This window comes from Pezoporus wallicus, unplaced genomic scaffold (assembly GCF_028554395.1).
Source record: "Pezoporus wallicus isolate ANWC-B61680 ecotype Strahan unplaced genomic scaffold, APGP_CSIRO_Pwel_v1 contig_5542, whole genome shotgun sequence".
NCBI classification, from domain to species: domain Eukaryota; kingdom Metazoa; phylum Chordata; class Aves; order Psittaciformes; family Psittacidae; genus Pezoporus; species Pezoporus wallicus.
This window is the reverse complement of record NW_026640165.1, coordinates 643,794-668,523: the sequence shown is the minus strand read 5'-3', so window position 1 is coordinate 668,523 and position 24,730 is coordinate 643,794. Positions and strand designations below refer to the sequence as shown.

At 39.9% G+C, this 24,730-nt stretch overlaps 1 protein-coding gene and 1 long non-coding RNA gene across 2 annotated transcripts in view; one reads left to right on the top strand and one right to left on the bottom strand.

The window, feature by feature from the left end:
* Positions 1-7,483: 7,483 nt before the first annotated feature.
* Positions 7,484-13,290, bottom strand: LOC130603837 (uncharacterized). Its single transcript, XR_008973299.1, has 3 exons — positions 12,829-13,290; positions 11,830-12,150; positions 7,484-7,601 (listed from the first exon to the last, which is right to left on the bottom strand). It is a non-coding gene; the product is annotated as an uncharacterized LOC130603837 (long non-coding RNA).
* A 1,670-nt stretch (positions 13,291-14,960) lies between these two features.
* Positions 14,961-24,730, top strand: part of ORC5 (origin recognition complex subunit 5) — a 72,180-nt gene continuing 62,410 nt past the window's right edge. The window contains exons 1-4 of the mRNA XM_057417893.1: positions 14,961-14,999; positions 17,831-17,984; positions 19,489-19,581; positions 23,295-23,492. Of these exons, the coding sequence (XP_057273876.1) occupies positions 17,838-17,984; positions 19,489-19,581; positions 23,295-23,492 (438 nt within the window). The 5' untranslated portion in view covers positions 14,961-14,999; positions 17,831-17,837. The remainder of the gene's footprint in view (positions 15,000-17,830; positions 17,985-19,488; positions 19,582-23,294; positions 23,493-24,730) is intronic.

Below are 24,730 nucleotides of genomic sequence, written 5' to 3'. Positions count from 1 at the left end.
TAGCCCACAGTGCCAGGGGTCTAAGCAGCTTCATTTTCACCACTGTAGTACCAGTCCAGCTCCACATGATGCTGCAACACAAGTAAAAACTTCCTACCAGCATCCTGTTCTCAGGCAGGAACAGCAAAAAGAAGCTGTTTCTGGACTCACCAGTGCCTTTTAATATATTTGCTGCATTGCACATGATGAAGTCAGAGAGCATTATGTCGCTGCAAGCATCTAATCTGTGCAGGCTTATTAAATCTGTTTATTTACAGTCTGCATGCTCTTTTTATTTAACAAAGAATTCTCAATGATAAATCTTTGTTCTAAAATCAGCTTTCAAAGAAAAAGGCCAGTAAGAAATGGACTCATTGGTATATTAAGAGAGGCATCTGCACCTTGATGCTTCCCAGTTGTCTGTTGCTTAGTGGAATGCCTCAGCATGCAATTCTGTAATTCAAGTAATAGATCAGGCAGCTCTCTTTAAAGCGTAAGAAACAGAGAAGTGGCTCTCCTGGTAGGCAAAACGTGACAGCCATTCCTTTATAATATTTTTGTGTTGGGTTAAAGTCAGGAAGTCCACAAAAGATCAAATCATACTTCACATTTTGCGTATATGGTCCAGTGATAGGAGATGATTTGGGATGCTCACAATTCAGGATGCCTCGCATGAAGCATTTAAGGGAGCTGGTGAGTATTAAGTCATTTCTGAGAATTCAGTTTTCCTAGGATGTCACAGGAAAGTGCCAGACTTCAGTGCTGATGATTTGGTGATACCAAAGAAATCAGCAATTCAGCACAATTGAGTTTTATCTCTCTTCAATCATTGCATTACAGCAACATCATTGACATACAAAATTAGTAAATTGCCACAGCATTCTTCTGAGCTGTATTTTTGTAAAAATATTACAAACCCTGTATAATAAGATCAGGATTTAACCTCACTCCTGGGCAGACAGACCACATTCTCTGGCAGTATTATCACCGTGACTGTATTGCCATAGCACTAGCCATGATGGAAAAAGATTTTGAAGGACCATAAACAGAGAGGAGTAAGCAAACCTGTAAATGAATTGCTGACAGAAACTTCTAAAACTTCATTAATTAATTTACCTATAAAAATATATATACTTAATGGAATTTATTTGTTGCTAATTCACACAACTCCTAAAGGAAGTGGTTACGAAAATCCAGGTTTTTTCCTATATTTTGCTTTGTTGTTGTTGTGAAAATCCAGTGCTTGAAATCAAAGGTGCTGTATAAGTAAGTAATAAATAAGTAATTACAAATAAGTAATGAGATGCAGGAAAAGGAATCTTGTAAAGTCTAATACAACCAAAATCATATAATACCCCATGTGATCAAATCTCACTGGAGGCTAGAAAAAGCAATTTTATATGATTTGGTTATCATTAGACTTGTAAATCTATTCTTATAAATACTACCATGTGCAAGTATATATTAGTCATATCCAACTGTCAACATAACTCACTGTTTGAAGAAATCTCTCAAATTTTGAAATAATTAATCAAAAATATAAAGTTACATTTTACTAAGTTACAGCTTTTTAGTTTACTCCTTACATGGACTTATTCATAAACTGAACTGATACGTATTGTGATTTAAATTTGGAAAAAAAACAAGCCCAGTCTGGCAAAACAGTTGTGATATATTTCATGTCCTGTTGGCCTGAAGGTATAACAGGATGGAAATTTGCTTTAGGAAGCCCAGAAAGTGTGCAAACACTTTGCAGTGAGAGTTTGATCCTTGCTGATACTCAGACACTACAGCACTCACCAAGTTTGGTGACACAGGCACTGGGCATAGCTAAGAACCTAAGACAATTCTTTGTTGGGGATACATCAGGTCACTGGCCACGTGTGCCACTGCAGGGCATTAAAGCAAGACAGATAGCGCTTGCTCTCCTGTTATTTCTTGTCAGAAAGATGATAATATTACAGCTTTCTTCTGTGAAAATGACTGAGATATCTCTTGTTAAATGTGTCTGAATCACACTTGCACCTCTTGCTTGATTATTCCAGATTTAGTATGTTCTAGGTCAAGGCTATTTCACTGCCACTATCTGAGCTGTCACCAAGAAGAGTTGTATTTTCAATTATAGAAACACATGGGATATCACACCTTTTGTTCATACTTGGCATGGAAATACTGCCACGATTTAATCTGTTCTTATGAGTTTCATTTCAGCCTAAACTCCAGATGAAAACCAGCATGCTTCATCATGTAACAGTACTTTGCTGCATGGCTTGCCACTCCTTTGCTCTAGAACCATCATCCCTGTTTCTGGGTTATTTTTGTTAAAGAGTGTTACAAACTGTTTTACTAGGAGTCAAGGTTATATTCATACCTATCACAGCAACTCCTTCACATTCTTATTTCTCATCTGATGCTCACAACTCCAGGACTCTCTTTCACTGTGGTGTTTCACTGCTCTTCACCCAGCACTCACACTCTGCAACCTTCCACTTTCTGCCTCCAAATATTTGTGTCTGCTACTTCCCAGAGTACCTCTGGTCTGGGAACATGCTGTTCCACTCTGGGACACTGTGGTACTCCTAATTCAGGTAGTAATTTGCATGCTAGAATATACCTAGTAGGTGTAGCAGACCGTAAGATGTCTGCCACTGCTATGCATCTTTTGCAAGAGGATGGCGAAGGGAAAAGCAGCAAAGATATCTGTAATTAATTGTTTCCCCTTGAAGTAACAAAAAAACATAACAAACAAGTGTGTGAAGTACATAAGACTTCTGGAATTTTGTGAACATGTGGCAACGCAATGGTACATGCATAAGCTCTGCAGCAGTGGGCATTTATTCCATGTCTGGATTCAAGAATTGCTGATGCGGCTGGGTTTTATTTTCCACGGCAGTCTCAGTAACAATGACAACTTAAAAATGAACAACTTTGACAGATCAGTTTCTGGATTACGCTGGAGTGGGGTAGAGGTCTGCAGTTCCTTTTGAGCCATAGCTGTATTTTGAGCAAGGCACATTAATATCATGACTTGATTCATAAATAATCGATGTGGCTGTTACACCGTTTTGCATTTGATCTTTTCAGAATGAAACAAAATTCAACACATGCAGCGTCTTGGGACATGTAAGCAAATAAAACAGGTATCAGCAGAATACATATTGACACAAAGGCAGGGTTTGACAGCACCACTAGTTTCACAGAGAAGAAAGTTAGTGTGTGCTGGAAGTTCGAAATTGTAAGTTGAAATGTCCTCAAATGAAAAATATTTTTACTCATAGTTGAGAGAATTCTTCTTAATAGAATATTAGAAAAGATATTTTTTCTTTTAAATCTCATCTTCTCTATCGAATACAAATTTGGCTCCTACTGTGAGGATGGAGGCACAGACCCAGAAGCTGGATCATTTATTACAAAGATTACACGATATTTATATGCTTCCAAGCAATTAGCCAAACACATCTGTGTTTGCCTTGCAGTTACATCAGGTGAAAGGTCTATCTGATTTTCTTACTGACATCCTCTTTCCAGTTCCGACGTCCTTGTTCCTTGCCAGTTCCAACATCTTCCAAGTACCAGTCAGGGAAGGGCCACTCTTAATTGCCTGCTGTAGTTTTTCCTTCCCATGGTCACTCTTAATTGCCAGCTGTAGTTCCTCCTTCCAATGGTCTTTGACAGTTTCGATACATTCCAACCCCCCCAGTTCCCCCTTCTTGTTTTTGCAATGCAATATACATGTCTTTCAAAAGCTTGGGATAACATTCGCCGTATACTTTGCAATAAGCAAGGTACAACACATATGATGGCAAAGAGAGAAAGCAAAAAGATAAATCCTCCCTTAACCAAAGTCAATAACCACCCAGTTATACTCTAATCAGAGAAAAGTGATGATAACCGATCTTTATCATCCTCCCTTAACTTCATTACACTGTCTTTTAATTTATGGATACTTTCATGTATGGTTTCTGAATGGTCTGACAAATTCATGTAACACATTCCTTCCAAAATTTCACACCCATGTCCATGCACTAAGAGGAGAAAATCAACTGCTGCTCTATTTTGCAAAGTCGCATGTCTGATAGAGTCAACATCAGTGAGCAACGCAGAGAGAGTGGATGATATAGCATTAGTTTGTTTAGCAAGCCAACATCCTAACTTATTCAATGTTGCCAAAGCTTGAGCACTAGCTGCTCTGGGAGCTAAAAATGAGGCAGCTATAATTTCACCTGGGTTCAAAAAATATACTTTGTCATCGCAGCTCGGTTGAAAAGCATGTGTTGACCTTCGAGAACGCAATCCTCGCTTATTCATTATCATAGTGTTATTAGGGATAAACATGCCTAAGGTCCCTACTGCACGCGGGCCATCCTTTATATGGGATGACACCCTTTGCCAGGCCCAATCTTGTGGCAACTGAGGCATGGACTCTGTTTCTGGCTACAAACGAAATCCCTTATTGAGTTAGCTTACAGGTTTTCATAGTATTCTGCCTAGCTGTTAGTAGCAGTTAGTTCCTTTAGTACTTTTCCATCACAAAACAATCTTAATGATCACGCACTCTTTCAGCCAATCACATTACTGTCCACACACCTTTGCTTGAGTAATTATTTCTAAACATAGTTCTCTGCTATCACTACTCGTTAAAAATTTCACTTCCACTTCCCCTTGACTACACATTCTTTATCTTAAGCATCCTCTTGTTTCCAAATGTACCATCCTCAGAAATTATCTGATGTTCTTTCTCTGTTCTTCCCAACTTGTCCGGTTCACTTCTCCCAAGGTTTGTGGCTGGTAAGAGTCCAGATGTCCGGGCTCTCGTCCAGGTCTGCTGGCACAGCTTCTTGTGCAATATTCCCCTCATCTCCCCCTTCTTTATAAGCTAACAAAACATTGTTAATAGACTTAGCGAACAAACGATTTATGCAAGCAATTAAACAAGGAACTGTGATCAAAATATATAAAAAGATTTGTACACAGGCTATTGCAATTTTAATAATGTCTTTCAAGCATGCATTGATGTTCTATTCTGACAGCAAACTTTTTAGCGAATTCCAGCTACTCTCCACTCCCAACTTCTGAAGTCTGTCCTTTAGGTTTTGAATTGCATCATGGACAGACTCAGAATGATCAGATAGGTTCATGCAACACATCTCATCAAAGTCTTTACAACCATGTCCTTGAGCTAATTGCAAAAATCTATGGTACCTCTGTTTTGAAGGGTAGCGTGTTTTACTGAATCGTTATCTGATGTTAACAGACCATTGCTGCGGGAGAAAAACCTCCGGGGCAGAGGCTGGGTTTGTTCCCGCCTCTCACCGGGAGGAGTGGACCCCCTCCGCCCCGCAGCGCGCATCTCGGCGGGCGCAGCGCGTACCCGCGCCTGCCGGAGCACACAAAGGCGAGGGGCGGGCGAGTATCAGAGCCCTCTGCCCGCGGGCAGACAATGGGGGGAGCCCGCCGGAGCCTGCTGCTGCCGCCGCCGGGCGAGTGAGTGAGGTCGCGGCAGCGGGGAGGTGGAGGCAGTGCGCCCGTGTTCCGTAGCTCCTTCTCCCGCCGCCACCAGGCGCAGCCCTTCGGCCGGAGGGGAGCCCCCGCCGTAGCCCCCGCCCGGCTCCCGCGGGAGCGCCGTTTTCCTCCCCGCCGTCCAGCCCGCGGTTCGTCTCGTGACGGTCGGGATGTGGAGCATTCAGGTTGTGGGGCAGGCTCACAGCACCTTGATTTTCCGCTTCTTTTTTAATGTTTCTCCACATATTATGCGGGTCGGGGGGGGGGGGGGGGGGGGTGGGGTGGTAGAGGTCGGGTTCTCTGTCAGGGTCGATCGGTCCGGGATCAAAGGGTCATCTTTGCCTGGCTCATTTCCTGTTGCAGCCTGTCGGCGGGTATCTTCCCACAAATCGATACGCGCGGGAGGGTGCGTGAGCACCAGCAAAGCTTGCGCCTCACGACAGCCAATGCCAGGATCAGGCGGGAATAGATCAGTTTCTGGGTCGAGAGGATCCGGAGTGGTGTTTGTTGGGACAGGAGGGGCTGACGGTGCCGATGCCTCCTATGCTCCTAAGTGCCTCATAGACTGAGAGCCATACAGCCAGCAATTTGGGTGCTGCTGCATCATCCCTTGTGGCTGCATCCCAGAGGCAGACCCCAATCTTGTCCCATATTCCCTTCTGATAAATATTAGTTGATGTCGCCTCAGGGACATGGGTCGAGACCCATGTTAACAAGTCTTTTAGTCTGTCTTCATTCACAGTAACCCCCTTCTTCGCTAGGAATTCTACTAGTACTCTGTACACCGACTTGTGCTTGGGGGATGCTGAGTTTTCCATGTTCCCGTTCCCAGCTGCTTACCTCAGTCAGAGGTATCGGTTAATTGCTGCAGGCTTTCGGAGTATGGCTGGGCGTCCTCATTGGTCGCGAAGTCACAGCTCTCTGTCTTGTCCCTGTTTGGGCACCATTTGTGAGGATGGAGGCACAGACCCAGAGGTAGAGTGCAAGCTGGATCGTTTATTGCAAAGATTACACGGTATTTATACGCTTCCAAGCAATTAGCCAAGCACATCTGTGTTTGCCTTGCAGTTACATCAGGTGAAAGGTCTATCTGATTTTCTTACTGACATCCTCTTTCCAGTTCTGACGTCCTTGTGCCTGGCCAGTTCCAACATCTTCCAAGTACCAGTCAGGGATGGGTCACTCTTAATTGCCTGCTGTAGTTTTTCCTTCCCATGGTCTCTGACAGTTTCAATACATTCCAACCCCCACACCTACCTTGACTCTAGCTCAGCAATGCTAACTCTCTCTCACTTCAAGTCAGTCCTCTTTTGTACAAAAGTAAAAATCACAGCCTTTCTCTCTCACATCAGTCCTTGGAGGCTAATAGGGTCTAAGACTGCAGAGCTAAAAAGGTCTAAACCAGAGTTCTTAAACTGCACAGAATCATGGAATCAGCAAGGCTGGAAAAGACCAGCTGGAAAAGATGATGATGTCTAGCCATTACCTCCAGACTGTGAAGACCACCACTCCCTCTCTTGAGCTTGACTGGACAACGTTTCCATTCTGCTGGTCACTTGTAACCCAAGCACCATTATGGATCCCTTTATTCTGAAATGGTATCTCTATTCAGCACAGGACTTTTGCATATACAGCCCATCACCACACACACATCTCACTCTTTAACAGGAAATGTTGCCTGCGTCTCTTATCTGCTCCTGGTGTCAACCAACACTGTCATGTACACTTAAAAAGGTTTTTATACATCTTAAATACCAGCAGAGCTATGTCTTTCCAATTCCTTCCTTAATATACTGCCTTTTGTTACAATATATACCAAGGAAAGAAAAAGAAAAAAGGCAATAATTAGGCTTCTGCTACACTATGATTATGACTTATTCTGCTGATTAACCTGGTCTGTCCCCAGCCTATCTGTTTACAGTCTTTTGGACTTCAACTTCACTCATACACATAGGAACTGAACCTGTAGGTTATAATTATGACGTATGTGATCATACCTTGGAATGAAATAATATTATACAAAGATCCTGGGGATGGTGGAGGAGAGTCATCAAAACCAGCCTGTTGATTGTGAACTTCTCTTACAAAGCTGAAAATTAACAGGCCAACAGCTGCTGGACCTACAGATGGGGAATACCAAAAAGAAGCTTGAAGGTGGAGTATGATAATATATGATATCAGTGAAATACTGCATGTAATACTACATGTAGTTCCAGAACTGATTTTTAAATACCGCAAAAATACTGTTAGCATGTCAGAAGCAGAGGGTATACCTGACTGTGAGACCATACTAGTAAGTAAAGAAAAGAAAAAGCATTTGTTAAGTGCAGAAATTCTCAAAGGCAGCACAGATTTTTCTGTAGATAAAAAAGCTGAGTATATGTTGTGTAAGGGTTAGTGCTAGAATGCTTTGAGAAAAACTATGGTTGTTATAAATACTGATAAAAGCTGAAAGACATGAAGAAGAAAGAGATCAGTCCTACCTGGTCATTTACTGCTACCCAAAAGGTACTGTAAGGGAAAAAAATCTGTATCTACTGAGGTTTGTATAGATTTTTTTCTTCAAATCATGTGTTAGTTACTGTAGCTGAAAGAAACACCAACACACTGGTGATAAATGCAATGAAAGATCTACTACCTAGAACTATCTTGCATTCCTTTGCTTATCACTTAACAAACAGACACCTTTTATTAATATAGAAATGAGAGATTAATACAGTATCACTGTTGGTCTTATTGGTTAGTTGCTTTTATTCTACAAGCAAATTATTTCAGCTCAATACAAACAGCAAATCAATTTTCTGCTGTCATTACCACTAATCAATAATTAATTAGGATTATTAAAAATTGTTAGCATGGAATTTTTCTCCTCTGCATTTATTTAAATGACAAATTTATTTTGCTGAGGGGTTGGCATAATACCGAGACAGCTGCATGGCCATGGAAAATAAGCTGAAGGAAAAGTTCAAGCTGAGAAGAAGATAGGATTTCTTATTAGTCTCAGTAAGCAGTCTACCTGCCCAGGGAGAAATTCAGCTGCTTTTTTACTTTTCTATATTAACATTGTGATATTAAAGTTTAGTCTACAAATGTGATGACTCAGTTGCCGCTTCGTTCCGCAGCCCCAATATTTAGTTGATTTTCTATTTAAAGATTAAATTCATTTTCAATTCTACATTGATAAAAATGCATTGGGGTCTATCTCTCATAATTTACTGGAAGCTAGCAAAAACCCCACAGGAATGATATTGCTGTGACTATGTAACAGCAACCAGCTCAACCTCTTTTAAAATAATACCAAGCCCAGATGAAAGAAAACTGCCTCACAATGAATGTTTCAGCAGTTATACGTCCAATTTAAGGAAAGGAAAACTCTCCCAACAGATTATGCTCCCCGGGCATGTGAATTCTGCATCACAGATGATATCATGGGAGAAAAAAAACACTTTAAAGTTTTTAGGATGTCATGTCCCAGTGCAAAAGACTTTGTAAACAGAAGTAAAGCTTTAAGCCAGGGCTGTCAGCAGACTCTGTTTAGGGGTTTAGGGTACCTCAGAATATGGACAAGGATAATGCAGTGTGAGTTACTTCTTGGCACTATGGGGAGTTAAATATAGGTGAAAACAACTTTAGGTTTACTTCAATTTACACTGGAATCTAGAAAGCTCCTGTGTAAGGCTACAGCTGAGGAAATGCAGTTAACATAGACGTAAATGATGGAATTAATGAAGGTGTTAAGGGATCTCTAATGAAGTGTCTTTGTAAACTGCCCATGGTGGTACTGTGTTTTAACTGTTGTAACTGTGGCGAAAATCACACAATCCAGTCAATGTGGCTGTAGAGCCCTCACCCCAGCACAGCTACCTGTGTCTGGATTGGAGCAGTAATGACCAGATACCACAGTTTTGGTTCAAATGACCCATGAAAAAACAGCATTATGGATTTTGAATATCAGAAATACATATACAGTAATATCACTGACTCTCCCAACCTGGATCTGCAGACTTTTGATTTCTTCTTCACCGAGCTGCTTTGCCCTGCTGTCAGTGCACTGAATAGCCACGTCTTTTTCCATGTCACATCTTATGAGAGTGGCAATTCCTTTTTGAAATAAAACATTTTTTAGTTTTGAAGTAAAACACGGTTTTTAGAAGTGCCAGTGTCCCATCTGTTATGATACTATGCCACAAAGTTGCCTGAACAACCAGCTGAAATTTAGCGTTATTTGGCTATGGTGATATTTTTATCAAATCTCATTTGGGTATCTCAAACCCTAAATGATTCACCATGTATGTCTGCAAAATCTTCTGCATTAGATGCTATGGGAGTATTTAAACCACATTCTTACTGTTTTTAATATTTATGAGTTATACATACGAGCTTCCTACCTACTAATTCCTTGAAAATCCACTGTTGGTAATTAGAATCATAGAATCATAGAATAGTTAGGGTTGGAAAGGACCTTAAGATCATCTAGTTCTAACCCTCCTCCCGTGGGCAGGGACACCTCACACTAAACCGTGCCACCCAAGGCTCTGGCCAGCCTGGCCTTGAACACTGCCAGGGATGGAGCATTCACAACCTCCCTGGGCAACCCATTCCAGTGCCTCACCACCCTTACAGTAAAGAATTTCTTCCTTATATCCAATCTAAACTTCACTTGTTTAAGTTTGAACCCATTACCCCTTGTCCTGTCACTACAGTACCTAATGAAGAGTCCCTCTCCAGCATCCCTATAGGCCCCCTTCAGATATTGGAAGGATGCTATGAGGTCTCCATGCAGCCTTCTCTTCTCCAGGCTGAACAGTCCCAACTTCCTCAGCCTGTCTTCATACGGGAGGTGCTCCAGTCCCCTGGTCATCCTCGTGGCCCTCCTCTGGACTTGTTCCAGCAGTTCCATGTCCTTTTTATGTCGAGGGCACCAGAACTGTGCACAATACTCCAAGTGGGGTCTCACAAAAACAGAGTAAAGGGGCAGGATCACCTCCTTCGACCTGCTGGTCATGCTCCTCCTGATGCAGCCCAGGATACGGTTGGCTTTCTGGGCTGCAAGCGTACACTGCTGGCTCATGTTCATTTTCTCATTGACCAGCACCCCTAAGTCCTTCTCTACAGGGCTGCTCTGAATCTCTTCTCTGCCCAGCGTGTAGCTGTGACTGGGATTGCTCCGACCCAGGTGTAGGACCTTGCACTTGGCATAGTTAAACTTCATAAGGTTGGCATCAGTCCACCTCACAAGCCTGTCAAGGTCCCTCTGGATGGCATTCCTTCCCTCCAGCATATCAACCAAACCGCACAGATTAGATTGTTAAACATTCATCTTTGCCTATCTTTAGCAAACAATGAGAAAGTATGGATCGGATCCTCAGTTTCTGATTCTACTGCTTAGTGCTAGTGGAAGAGAACTGGTGCTGGCTCCAAGCAGTGCCAGCTTACTACTGGCATCACATCCTGGCACTGACACAGGGGCTGACTGGGGACAGCAAAAGATGTGGGGAAATATATTGCACTCTTGCAACCCATAGCCCACGGAATTGTCTTCAGGGGCTATTTCTCCTGATGTAACTCAGTCCTTTGGTCCAAATCTTTTGTTAGGAAGCCTAGCTACCCATGATCTTCCTTGTTTTGGGAGAATGAGGAGGTGAGTTGATACCCTGAAGGTATCTAATAGCTTCTTGCAGTCACAAGTGCAATGTGAGCTTGCACAAAGATATCTGCCTCTGTATGACTTCAACTGACATTAAGTAATAATTGTTATGCTTCTGGTGGGCATTTAAAATGTGTTCAGACTGCTTTGTTATGTACTTGATCACCTTTCTACAGCTGGTGCATAGAGCTACTTTCCCCAAAATGGTCTGCAAGCAGAGTAAGTGTACTTCAGATAGACCAAAGTTACCTGGTATGACATAATTTTGTCTTCATATGTTCTTCTTAATATCGTACTTTTGAAATAACACATTGCAGAATGACAGCAATTTGGAATGGCAGCTTCCCATTTGAATAAACATTAAGGAGTTTGCTTTTATTAGTGTATTTTACTCAAGTTTGTGTTCCTCCTTATTGCAATATTGTACTTAAAATATTTAGTTACAGCATTGTCCTTTAGTTTAAGCTGCTCTTCACCCCTTTGGTGTCTACTCTTCAACAAGGCTTAAATCCTACCCTTATTTAGGACGGGTCAGACAGCCACCAGCAGATAAAGCTGAAACCATTTTAGAATTTATTGCAGGTGTCTTTCCTCTTTCATTATTTAAGGTTAGCTCCTTTACCACAATGTGCACAATGAAACACTTGAGATCTTTTCATCCACTTTGAAGGAAAATCACCCCGATTTTAAATAGTCTTAACCTGGGAATTTAGGTTAAGTGGATGACTTGTGTAGAGGTAGATGATGACACTATCCTTTCCACTGACTCAGCTGAAAGAGTTGTATAATCTAACAAGGCAGCAAACATGGCTGTAATAATTTCTTAAACCACCTCAATGATACTTTCAAGAGAATGTCTTTCCAGAGCAATAATTTCTTATCTTCTTGCTTTTTGGCAGAGCCCTTTTCTGCACCTCTGTCAGCTTGAATTGACTTTTTTTGAATAGGAAGAGTCTGCTATGTAATAATCCAGATGCAGTCTCAATAGCATCTCACACAACGGCATCTCTGGTAAAGTGTGTCTTGGAAAGACTGAAACAAAAAATTAAATACTCCACGTATTCAATATACATAATTCTCTCTATATAGTTCTACATATATACAGGATCAACATAGATTATATGTATTCTGTAGACAGATATATGTATATATATAAATACATAAAAAATTAGAGAATCTAACCGTGTAATTCACTTAAGCACATGTTTATAAGTTTAAGGAATGAGGAAGCTGAGTGATCTGAATTAAATAACTGTATAATCTAAACTTAAGATTGTTGCTAAACTGGAACTGTGGATAAGAATACTTACATGAAAATTAATAACTACTTGTACTGAAAATGAGTTTGACAAACAAAAAAGTACTAATATATATGACCACAAACACAATGTGAAAGGACTCTCCTGCTCTGTTAAATGTGTGTTCCAAACCTCACTTTACTGTTTGCTTTCTCATTTTCAATATATTTGATATGTAAGCAACTCAGTCAGAATAAGATAAAAAGATGTGACAGTTTAGTATAAATTAAGAAATCATTTCAAGCTGTGCAGAAATGTATATAACATCAATGAAAACCGATGTAAACTGAAACAAAATTATTATGCTATACATAACCAGCTACTCAGACACAAATCCGATCTCTAACAACTGCTACTTAAGGGTTTTGACCTCTTGAATAAAAATAAAAAAATTACACTTACTAAATTTAAGCAGTTTTACTGGAAAGTAGAGACTTCCTGTAGGAATAATTAGACATTGATAGGCCTGAGAAACAGGACAGAACTGTTCAACAGTCTTCTGTAATAGCTTTTCATCTGCAGGTTTAAGAGTCCAGGATTCTGTACTACTTTACTTCAGATCAGTCCTGCAAAAACATACCATTATATCCCACCTTTTCAATAAATGCAGATATTATCAATAATTTTAAACTAGTAAAGCTATACAGATTTATTTTTTTCGGTTTTTATCTCATGATAATAATGGTGCCACTCTGGATTAACGAACAGAATTACTCTGGGTATTTTGTTCGAATTCCAGGCTAGAAGCTAAATGAGACAGTATGGGTGGTTCCACTCAGTTAATAAGCAGGCTTTGGAAGCAAGGCTGCAATTACTGAAGTAGCTGGTTTTTGGTTTGGTTAAATTTCAGCTGGAATGGTTCCCTGAGCTAGCCCTCTTCATAAACACCCATATCCTAAGACCAGAAAATGAGTGGAAGTAGGGGTGGGCCAGGAAGAGTAAGACTTTCCTCTCTGAGACGATAATAGATTCATGTTGTGTTAAAGTGACATGGGAGGGACTGCAGCCTGAGCCATCAATGCTCCTACAGAATCACTAAGGTGAAAACTACTTGTTCAAAGACTGATCTCTCATTTTAGGATTTTTTTCCTCAATTCAAAGCCAAATTTTAGATCCACTCAGCAGTAATCCATACAAGATGCAAATTCTGAACATCACCAAGAACTGCTTCCAAAGTATTTCAGCTTCCATGTAACACTATACAAATGTGGACTTTCTGAGACTCCTTTCAGTTATACTTGTTTTTTTCTGAAACATGGCCTACTGGCATACAGAGGACCTCACACCAACAGATTCCATGGTTTCAAGAGCTAATAAAAAGCATTTCCCTCTGTTGGGAAGCATATTCCTTGATACGGTGCTTTAAAACACATCTATTATTTGAAATTAAGATCTTTTAACAAGCACAGTGGACTGAATTAGTGATACTTATGCCCAAATATATGCAAATCCAGTAACATTAAAAACAATTTCATATTATTATCGCTTTGGCAAAACTGTGATAAATAAGAGGCTATTTAAAAAATAAGTCTGTACAGAAATCGGTACATATGACTGGAAATCAGTTGTATGCTTTTCTGCTTCTCTTTTCCCAAATCCAGTCAGGATGGTTTGGTCCATGCATGCAGACATACATATACACAAAAATCTGACTATTAAAAAGAAATTGTGCTTGATTCACACAATCTTTACTTATTTCTGCCAGCTCAGACTATGAAGGGAATCACTTTAGCTTTAATAACCTACTATGCAGTTGTCATATTCATCCTTCTAATACAATATGCAATGTTTATGCACAGTATCACTTCAACTGTAATTTGAAGTCACCGTGCATTTTTAGCGCTGTCTGCAAAGCTTGACTGCAGCAGCATCTCCACAGCCTTTGAGTTCTGTTCTGTATTAATAGATCCAAGTTATGTGCACAACTTCAAGACTATTTTCTCTTTGTCTCTTCTCTATTTGTAACATCTACTTTCCAGGTGTGAACAGAAGACACATGACGCATCCAGACCCCTCATCTGGCTGACTCCACTGCCCCCTCACAGGGTGCACCTTACAGCTGATCCTCAACAGCACATCCAGCTACAAGAGAGCCCCCACACTTGTCTGTGTGCCCGTAAAGGACGTGACTCGAGTTAAACTAACCATTACCACAACCACATATACACCCGCGACTTCCTTCTGACTCTAGGCCCCAGGCCTAGGCCTGATCCCTCGACACCAGCACCGCTCTCCTACCCAAGGGCACAAACTTCCTTACACCCTCCTCACTGCTGCCAAGCAGCTTCTAACACGTCTCCAAAGCCACCTGTGTCCAGGGACATGCGCTACAAGGCGCTCTCCCTGTAGGCTCAGACACCTCATCCCCAGGATAAGCCGATCACCTGCCACAGACCCACCACCACCCTCCCTTCACGGCCTCTCCGCCCGTTCCCGCGCCTCCGGACACACGCCGGGAGTGGGAGCGTCACGCCACTACGGCGCATGCGTGCAGACTGCGCACCTGCGCACTGACAGAGACTGGCGGCGCTGTGCGCATGTGCGGAAGGCAGCGGCGGGAGCGGGGAATTGGGGTGAGCCTCTGAGCGAGCGGGGTGATGGGGTTGGTTTGGCACGGCCTGGCGCTTAGGCGGGTAAGGGGGGAGGAGAGAGATGTGGCGGGGCTGACCTGCTCCTGTTGCGTTCCGCTGGGAATCGGTGTGGGGCTGTGCCGGTGTCCCGGCCGCCTGCCGCTCGGTCTGCTGCCTCAGCCGGCTCCACCCTCGGCCCCACAGGCGCCCGTCTGAACCCAGCCGTTAACTCGGGTGGAGCGGGGTCATCGTTCCCCTTCGGGCAGGGCACCTCTGTGCCCGGGCCGTGTCCTGGGGGCGCGGGTGCTTGTTGTGCCGAAGGGGAAGCAGAAGCGCAGGAGTCTCTTCAATTCTGTCAGCTTGTGCTAAAGTGTAGAAAGACATGCCAAGTGTGGGTGTGTTAGGAGTGATGGGCTGAGGAGTGCTCCTAAATCAACAAACCCAGCCTTGAAATCTTAACTTGTGCTTTTGATATCCGACTTGAGACTCAGCTGCAAAATACTTGTTTGTCCCTCCTCATCTGGCTGGAGTCACACGCACACGCGGTACAACTTTCCCTGGTCAGGAACATCCTGATGACGATAATCTTTGTGTCACCATTGCCATTTAATTTAAACTAATTGTTTTGTGAGTGTGTTGCTCTATGCATTGCTTTTTGTTTGTTTTTGTGAACTTTAGGATGAGAACTGGTTGAAGATTAAAAGACCTACACAAAGTCAGTAGAGATGTAGGTTTTCATCCAGTGGCTTAAGTACGTTTAGTATAAGTTGATGTGCTGGGGTGCTTGAGGAGCAGACAGGTCTGGCAGACAATGTTGTGATCAACAGGCGATGTGTGCTTTCCTGGAGTGAAGCTGGATGGAGAAGATGAAGTACCTTATGGCTTTAGATGCGTTTAGTATACCAGGTCTAGCTGTGTTCTCATGTAGTCAGGGGAACAAAAGAGCGGTCTTCTCTTACATCCATGCAAACTTCAGCTTTCTTTAAAACCCCTTCCCTCCTTTTTTGCTCCCTGTTTTGGAGGCTGCTGTCTATAAAGTTTTTTCTTTTCATGCTTGATATTTATTCCTACCTCATTTCTAGAGAGCAATTTTAATCAAGTTACTTTTTTTTTTTATAATTATTTCATTTTGAATAAACATCTGAATAGATACAGTGGATGCAGTGGATGGGGGCAGACTTGTTCAAAGCTGATCTTGCTGGTCTGATAAAATGGGCCAATGCTATTTTATGGTTGTCTCTATGGGAAATAATTTGCCTTAATACATATGACTATGTGTTTGTTTTATCAACATTTGCATTACTTTGATTTCTTATACTTACTACATGAGTGATTTGTTTATTTTCAAGTTGCTTCAGTCTTTCAGTTTCTTGATATCTAACTGTTAAGTGTGATACGATTACTTACAAATATGTGTAATTTAAAGTATTGAATTTCATTGTATTGGCATTACTTCTGTTATCGGGGTTATCCTTTTTTTCCCCATTTAATTCCACTTGTTTTTCTCTTGATGATTCTCAATTCCAGTTTTTTACTTAAGAAGACAATAAAAATATAAAAGGAAAAACATCTTTCCCTAAATTTATTTATGGAAATACTTAGTACAGATTGGTCCCAGAACGAACATTATTGTGAAGTATTTCCGTAAATACATTTGTATTTGTGAACCTCCTTGTCACCCACTATCTCCCTTGTCCATGCAACCAAATAATGTTTTTTTTTGATTCAGGACAGTTTGTTTTCCATTTCCCATGCTGTTTCTGATCTCCTTTTGCTAACCTGATCTTTTCTGATGTGGCACTGTACTTACGTCCAGCATAACTTATTTGGCTGCCAATACTTATATTTAATGTGTTTGGAGTGCTTTGTTTGTTAACTTTGTTTTCATAACATACAGATGTGCCTGTCAGCTGGTGAGATATCTTTTGTTGCACCTACCTAAATTTCCAAACTTAAATTTTTGGCTGTCAGGTAATGTTATATTTGGCAAAGTCAGAATCCAACTCTTGATGTCACTTCATTTCTCTCTCTGCATGTTGTCCTTATCACTACAGACAAATGTACCATCTTTCCAGCAGTTTTAATGCTGCAGACAAAGTAGTATCTTTGACTGATGTGTTTTTCCATGCTCTGTCACTAAAATCCAGCTTTCCCAGTGTTTGGGCAATCAAAACCCAAAGTAGTCTTTCTTGACTAGTCCTTGTCTAAAAGCTAGACTATAATTAATATTACAGCTTTATCTGGTTTGGGCTCCTGCTGTTTTTAAGAGGTATTTCCAGTCTTTACCATCAGCACGATTTTTTTCATATGCCTCCACTTCCGCTGCTTTTAACCTGGGGTAAGCATTCCTGTTAACATCTGAAGAGCTACTGTTTTGTCATCCTCATCTTTCCTTATGTTCTACATCTTCTTTGTTACTTGTAAATCGTAGTTTATTGGCTGTCCAGGGAGGTGATGATCTGTGACTAATCTACTTTCCTCAGTTTATTCCCCTGCTACTTTTAAATGTAGATAAAGCCAGAACTAAATAATGTATTTTCCAGTTAACTAAATGATGACAATTCTTGGTTATATTGATTTGCTCATACCCTGGATGCTCTTCCCTTTTTATTTGATTTTATTGAATTCTGTCAGGTATGAAAATGTCTCTATAATGCCTTACACAGTAAAGTTCGATTTTGATGAAGTCTATAATAATTATACCATTATCCTGTGCTAGACTGTTTAGATATCATGTCAATACCTCTTCATTTTCCTCCCTTGTGTGTGTGACAGCAAATGATAATTGAAACATTTTATTCTACAGATCGCTATTTCTTGTCTCTGCACGTCAGATGGGACATGCGTGTTCAGGTGACTGACTACAGGAACATCAAAATGCCTAACCTTGAACATCCAGCGTACCCAGCAGCTACACTGCTTCAGTTGGAAAGTCTGGTGCCTTGTCGAGAATCCCAAGTGTCCCTGTTGCTGTCAATATTTGGAGAGGTAATGCTCTTTGTATTGTAAGTTTGAATAGAATGAACACATTCTGCTGTCTCAGAAGGGAGAGTAGAAAAATTAAGAGCATTTTTGTGATGTCATTATGAAAATACTTTGGTTGCCTCTTTGTTGGACAGATAGATTCTAGTGGATTTGAAGTTTGAAAGCTGTTTTGCAGCTGGAAGGACTCAAACAAACTTACAGGCATTTGAGGCTTCTGTATCTGAAGAGTGACTTCTCCAAGACTTTGTTCCATCTTTGCCAGATAGTACCAGGAAGGACTCTGTCTCCTTCTCTGGTCTAATGTTCTGGGGTATTCTTTTTTCGTTTTTCAGTGGCAGTGTAGAAATTGTGTTTGGTTTTCACCTGTTAATCCAGTTATCTGCACAGCTGAATTCTAAGTGCATGAAATTGGCTCAATTCTAATTAGTTGTGTTGCTGGCCATAAGATTTGGAAATCACTGGCTTGTTAACCGATCCTGTTACTGCCTGGCAAAGTTGTACTAAAAGGTAATAGGGATTTTCATCTGCAAACTTACAAGCAGTTGACATTCAGTTATAAATGGAAATTAATATCTGTTTCTGGTTCCTCCTTTATTTATAGATATAATAATTACACAAATTAGAGCATTCAAATTTATGTATTTCAAACACAGTGGCAATAAGTCTTCTTAAAAAATAGATACTAAAATTCTTGTTAAATATGGAGGTTCAGAGTATCTGCATATTTTGCACAAGAGTGCCTTCACCTTGAATTAGTTGAATATTATTGTTTTTCATAAAAGGTCTTTATTTTTTATATTAATTCTTTAAGTCCGTGTACAAGAGTCTTAGAAATGAGAAAACCACAAAAAATACCTGTTCAGAATGAAATAAAAAGAAAAAGTTAATTATTTTCCTCACATCTTAAAAAAAAAAGTAAATCCCTGAAATATACAGCATCAGTACCATTAAATAAATAGATGTGTTATATCCAATACTGCCTTGTGAGAGGTGAGTGAGATCCTGTACCATCTCCTCCACCAAACTTTTTGTCTTTTCTGTTTAGTGCTGATGGAAAGAAAAGCAGTTTGTAGCATTTGCAGAAGTTAGGACAGTGTAAAGCCTGCAATTTGTGCTTGCGAAGATTTTGTTTCACTCAGCTTACTAATTTGAATTAAGAGCCCACTGCTTTTCTTTCTTGGTATGTGATTTTTTTGTGTGTGTGTGTGTGTGTTTTGTTTTGTTTTCTCATGGAAAACGTATCCTCCTGTTGTAGCAGTTTCACTGGTAGCTTTATGTGATACTTGATTCTTGGGACTTACCCTTCCAACATTTCAGTGAAGATGAAACACAAAACTTGGTCATGTTGATTCTGTCATAATTGGTGTATTTTACGTTTAATGTCTCAATTTAAAAGATAATTTTTCTTTTGAAGGGAAACATCATTGATAAATTTTCTGTGTGTTGAATGAAAAAAATTGAAACAACAAAACCTGTTTTGTTTTGTTTGTTTGTTTTTTTTCCCTAGCGTCACCATTTTAGTTTTCCATCGATCTTTATCTATGGACATACATCTAGTGGAAAGACTTATGTTATGCAAACTCTTTTAAGCACCTTACAGGTAAGAATGTTCACAATGATTATTGAACTTAGAATTTATTTGTAACAGATGGTCCCTCAAACTAGCTTCTACTTTCTCAAAATGGGTTTTCCTCAGCCATTTCTGCCTTCTTTATTCTTCTCCTTCGTTTACTATGTGATGAACGTGTTGCTTCTCTCAATAGTGCAATTAGGATAAAAAGAAGTTGTGCATATGAAATGTAGTATAAATCATAATAACTTTTCTATGGAAATTTAAAAAAGAAGAAGAGGAACTAAATTTTGTTATGCTCATTCGCTTGACTTAATCTTAAACAGCTCCAGAGACAAATAACTAACTCTTATGATGATTCTAGTTCAATCTGAGACTTGCTTACTTTTTTTTTTGAATATTCTTGTAATTCTCCTTGAAACTGATTTTACTTTTATATAAAAAGAGTGCGAGAGTATACTAAAAACAGTGAGTTTTCATTAATGTCAGCCTAAGAGCTTAAACTTAGTAAAGTTGTTTAAAGCATTCAAAGTGAGATACAAGCTGTACATGTTTGCTGGAGAGAAAAAAAAAGTGATTCCAGAGGAGGGCCAGGAAGATGATCAGAGGGCTTGGGGACCTCTCCTGTGGATATGGGCTGAGAGAGCTGGGGTTGTTCAGCCTGGAGAAGAGAAGGCTCCAGGAAGATCTCGTAGTAGTCTTCCAGTACCTACAGGGGTCCTACAAGAAACCCTGAGAGAGACTTTTACAGGGGCAAGTAGGAATAGGACAAGGGGGAATCGTTTTAAGCAGAAAGAGGGGAGATTTAGGTTAGATATTAGGAAGAAGTTCTTTGCTATGAGTGTGGTGAGAAACTGGAACAGGTTGCCCAGAGAAGTCGTGGTTCCCCCATCCATGGTAGTGTTCCAGAGCAGGTTGGATGAGGCTTTGAGCAACCTGGTCTAGTGGAGGGTGTGTTGGAACTAGATGATCTTTAAGGTCACTTCCAACCCAAACCATTCTGTGGTTCTACAAAATGGTGAAAATCAGTGGCTGAGTACCGGGCAAATGCCATTCTTTCTTACACCGGTAGTTGTTTTTGCAGACTTGAGGTGAATGTTGTATTAATTGCAGTAAATCTGGTTAGATTGAATCAGCCCTCTTATAGAAGCAGGAAAATCTGAAACTTTGGAAAAGCAACAAGTGCCGGAGTTCTAAAATGTTGGAGTAATATTACATAGGAACAATTGATCTAATTCCTCTTGCACAGTAAATCAGCTCTAAATGGGAAAAGTGTAGTGATAGCCCTTTTTAGTATTATATTTTCAGAATCTGTTTGGAAATACAAATTTTGTGTACTTTATTCTGGGATCTCCAAACATAGCTTGTGTTATAAGTTAAAAACCATAATAATCAGTATGCCATTCACAGTTTCTAATGTAATAAAATCAATTCTCCAGGTGTGTTTATCTTTACTAAGCCTGGCATTGCCAAGTGTTTTGCTGGTGGAATGGATCTTACTCTCCCATGCCAGTGCTGTTGGTGTTTCCTCTTGTATGAGCTTCACTTCCAGAAATGTTAGGGCTGTGTATTCTTGTAACGTGAACTTCCTTTGGATTCCTGCTCTTAGAAAACAGTGTAGGAGTAAGAAAGAAGTAGGTCAAGCAGGACTGCTAAGACAAATGACATTGGAATATGTGAAGTGGAAACTACTGAGAATTCAATGTTCAGTTTTGATTTCAGAGCCTTACATTCCTGGGAAGTTGGGACTACAAACTCTTTTCCCCTCAATTGTTAAGGAAGAAAACTGCTGTAATGCTGTTCACTGGGGGATGAGTTATCCTTGATGATTAATACTGTAGTTGCTCTATGTTGCTAACCTGAAGTAGGAACTTTGTCATGAACAGATTTATTTCAGTTCAGGGCCTGCAGGCAGAGAATCATAGAATAGTTTGGGTTGGAAGGGCTCTTTAAAGGTCATCTAGTCCAATGCTCCTGCAGTGAACACGGACTTCCTCAACTAGATCAGATTGCTCAGAGCTACATCCAGCCTGGCCTTGAACGTCTCCCTGGATGGTGCATTCACCACCCGTTTGGGCAGCCTGTTCCAGTTTTTACCACCCTCATGGTAAAACATTGCTTCCTCATGTCCAGCCTGAATCTCCCCTCTTTTATTTTAAAACCGTGTTATTTTAAATGTCATGTGAGAATCTCAACTACGTAGAAGTAGTGGGTCATTGTGGCTGAGTGCATGTTTCTTACACAAATAATTCTTTTGAAGAATGATAAATTGCTGCCTGAAGTCCATTTTAGTTTCTTTCTGGTCAGTGTTGGTAGAAGACTTTTAAGCACTAGGTTCTTGCCACTTTTGTGGCCTTTCTTTTTCTGTTAGCAAATGTGTATTACTCATTCTAGTTCTTTTCCTTGCCCTATTTTTTCCCAAAACATCCTTTAAAGTACCCTGAAGGTGAAAGTTATCATCACAGAAGTTTCCATCTGAACCTGTTAATGCCTCCCTGCAGGACGGGGTATTATGCAAACATCCCCTTCATTAAAAATTCTGTAAAGGAAGAAAGCTGGAAGACAGTGCTCAAGATCCTCTTTCATGCAGTAACCTTTTGTGCAGTGCTCCTAATGACTGTGCTGCCCATTTGCAACATATCCAAACATACGTCTGGATGCTGGAAGTCAATAGGATTTAAGCAGCAACTGCTTTCATAGAACTGGCTATTGCCAAGTATAAGTGTCTTCTACATAATGTGGTGGTGTGAATCACATCCGAGATACCCAGCTTTTCTCCTGCTGTGGTGGTGCAGCACTTTGAATAGGTGTTTTTGGGGGTGTAGCCCCTTTCTTTTAATAGTGCTCAAAATCATAAGAAAGCTTTTTATTACATGCTGCTTGGCTGGATTGCCAGCATATATCCACACTTACCCACATCTGCTGAATCATATGCCATATACTGTGATTTAAGTAAAAAGATTGAAGTACGTAGATCTTTTTGTTGTTATAGACACACACATTCTTGTGTCAGAAGTTTAATTTTGCAAGTAATGCATATGTATCCCAATGACTAATGTTTTCCAGGGATTTTAGTGTTCAGTGTGAAAGAAGAGCGTATGCGTTACCAAAAAGTATAGAGCTGTGCAAATAATCTGTTTCTTAAAAACAGAGTTGCTAGAAAATTTTTGCTTTATGCAGGTTTGAGTGCTGGTACTATTACGTAGTTTGTAGTGTCTTCTATTTATGGACAAACGGTCTTTTCAGTATTACTAAATTGGTACTTATAAGTATATTTTGGGGAGTGTGTTCCTGGATTATTGTCTTTATAATATAAGTTTGAGAAGTTCATATATCTAGACACTGTAATTTTTAATGGACTATTTTACAATATTGTAATGTGTTATAGTTGTCTAACTTCTCTTTGAACTAAATGTTATTTTTTTAACTTTTCTTTTTAAGCATTGCTCACAATTTTTACACATAGAAGATACACTGTGTTTCAGTTTTTGAATGTAGTTAAAAGATAAACTGTTTCACATGAGGATTCATCAGATCTGTCTTCACTTTCTGATATGTAATATTGGTACTAATTCCCTAAGTAATTGCGCTTTTTTGCAAGGTTCTTTGTTTTATGTTGTATACACTATTGACAGGGTGTGGTTTCTTGCGTTGTCTCATCTGGAAGAGAATATTATTCTGGAGTATTCACACCGAAAAAGCTAAATTGTTTTGTAAGTTGTCTCATTTTTTATCCTTTTCAGCTTCCTCATGTGTTTGTGAACTGTGTGGAATGCTTTACTTCACGACTTCTCTTGGAAGAAATTCTCATGCAGTTGCAGAGTTGTTCTCCTGAGGTGGAACAGACTTCTCAAGTGCACTGTGATACTTTCAATGACTTTGTACGCCTGTTTAAACAAGCTGTTGCGACTCAAGAGCTTCAAGATCAAACATTATACATTGTAAGTAATACAATTCTAATGTTCCTGTTTCATTCCTGTTAAGAGGGCGTGAATAATTGTTATGCATAATTTGTATATGAAGTATGTGCAGCATAGAGCAGTTTTCACAATATTTCTGTGTAGACCTCATTCAGAATCTGTTGACAGTTGTAGATTCTTTCTGTTGCTTTACTGGCTTTAGATGAGGTTCTGTATTTTTCCTGGTTTTTAGAACTTTTTCTACACAAAAATGTCATAGCATAACTCCTAATGAACATAAGTTATACTGCATATTTAAATCGGGTATGTAATAGTATCACAGAATCTTTAAGAATAGAGAGCCTTTATTTGTCTAATAATTAGTAAGTTGCATATCTCTTGCCTTGGGAAGATAGCCTCAGATATGAGAAAGCAAAGGTGGGAAGGAAGGCAGAAGTGAACTACAGAGCATGCAAATGACAAGAATTGATTGGCTAGAACAGATTCAAGTTAGAAGCTATAATAAGGAACTAAAATGCATAAAAACTCTGTAAAAGTGCAATTGAGGTGTTAAATCTTAAGCTTGTGGCCCTCAGAGACAAGAACTGTAGTTTTAAAATTAAGATGGAAAAAATTTGATGGTATACTCAAGTGGAATAAACAGGCAGACTGCAGGAAAAATAACAGGAATTTAAGGATCACAGGAATGATTAAATCAGTGTAGAACACCAGGGTTTGTGATTTTTGGTTTTGTTTTGTTTTTTTTTCCCCTTTGATAATCTTGGCTGCCTAAAGGCATCAAAATTTACAGACATCTGTAATAGCATTTATTGTGCTGAGAGACGAACACAAATAAATTTCAGGCATACAAGAGGTTTGAGAAATGACACAGGTTTGAGAAATCTTTTTTATTGTACTTGGTCTCACTTGGTTGAATGTAATTGATTATCTTAAAAATAACCTGAACACCATCATATATTAGTGATGTGTAACTGTATATACATTGTAAACCTGCAAAAGACGCGGACTTAGGTTTCAGGCCAGCAATAGGAATTAAGTTTATTTTAAAAGGGGCGAAATCGATTATTTAAGAAAACATCTAACTGATTCAAGATTAAAAGCTTAATGACCCTGGGTAATCACTCTGCATGTTTCTCACAGCAATCAAGGGGCATACTACTTTGATTTTTTTTTTTTCAGACAAAGATGTTCATAATTACTGACCATTCAACATACTGAACGATAATCTGAACATTCTTAGTTCTGTTTCACAGGTTATA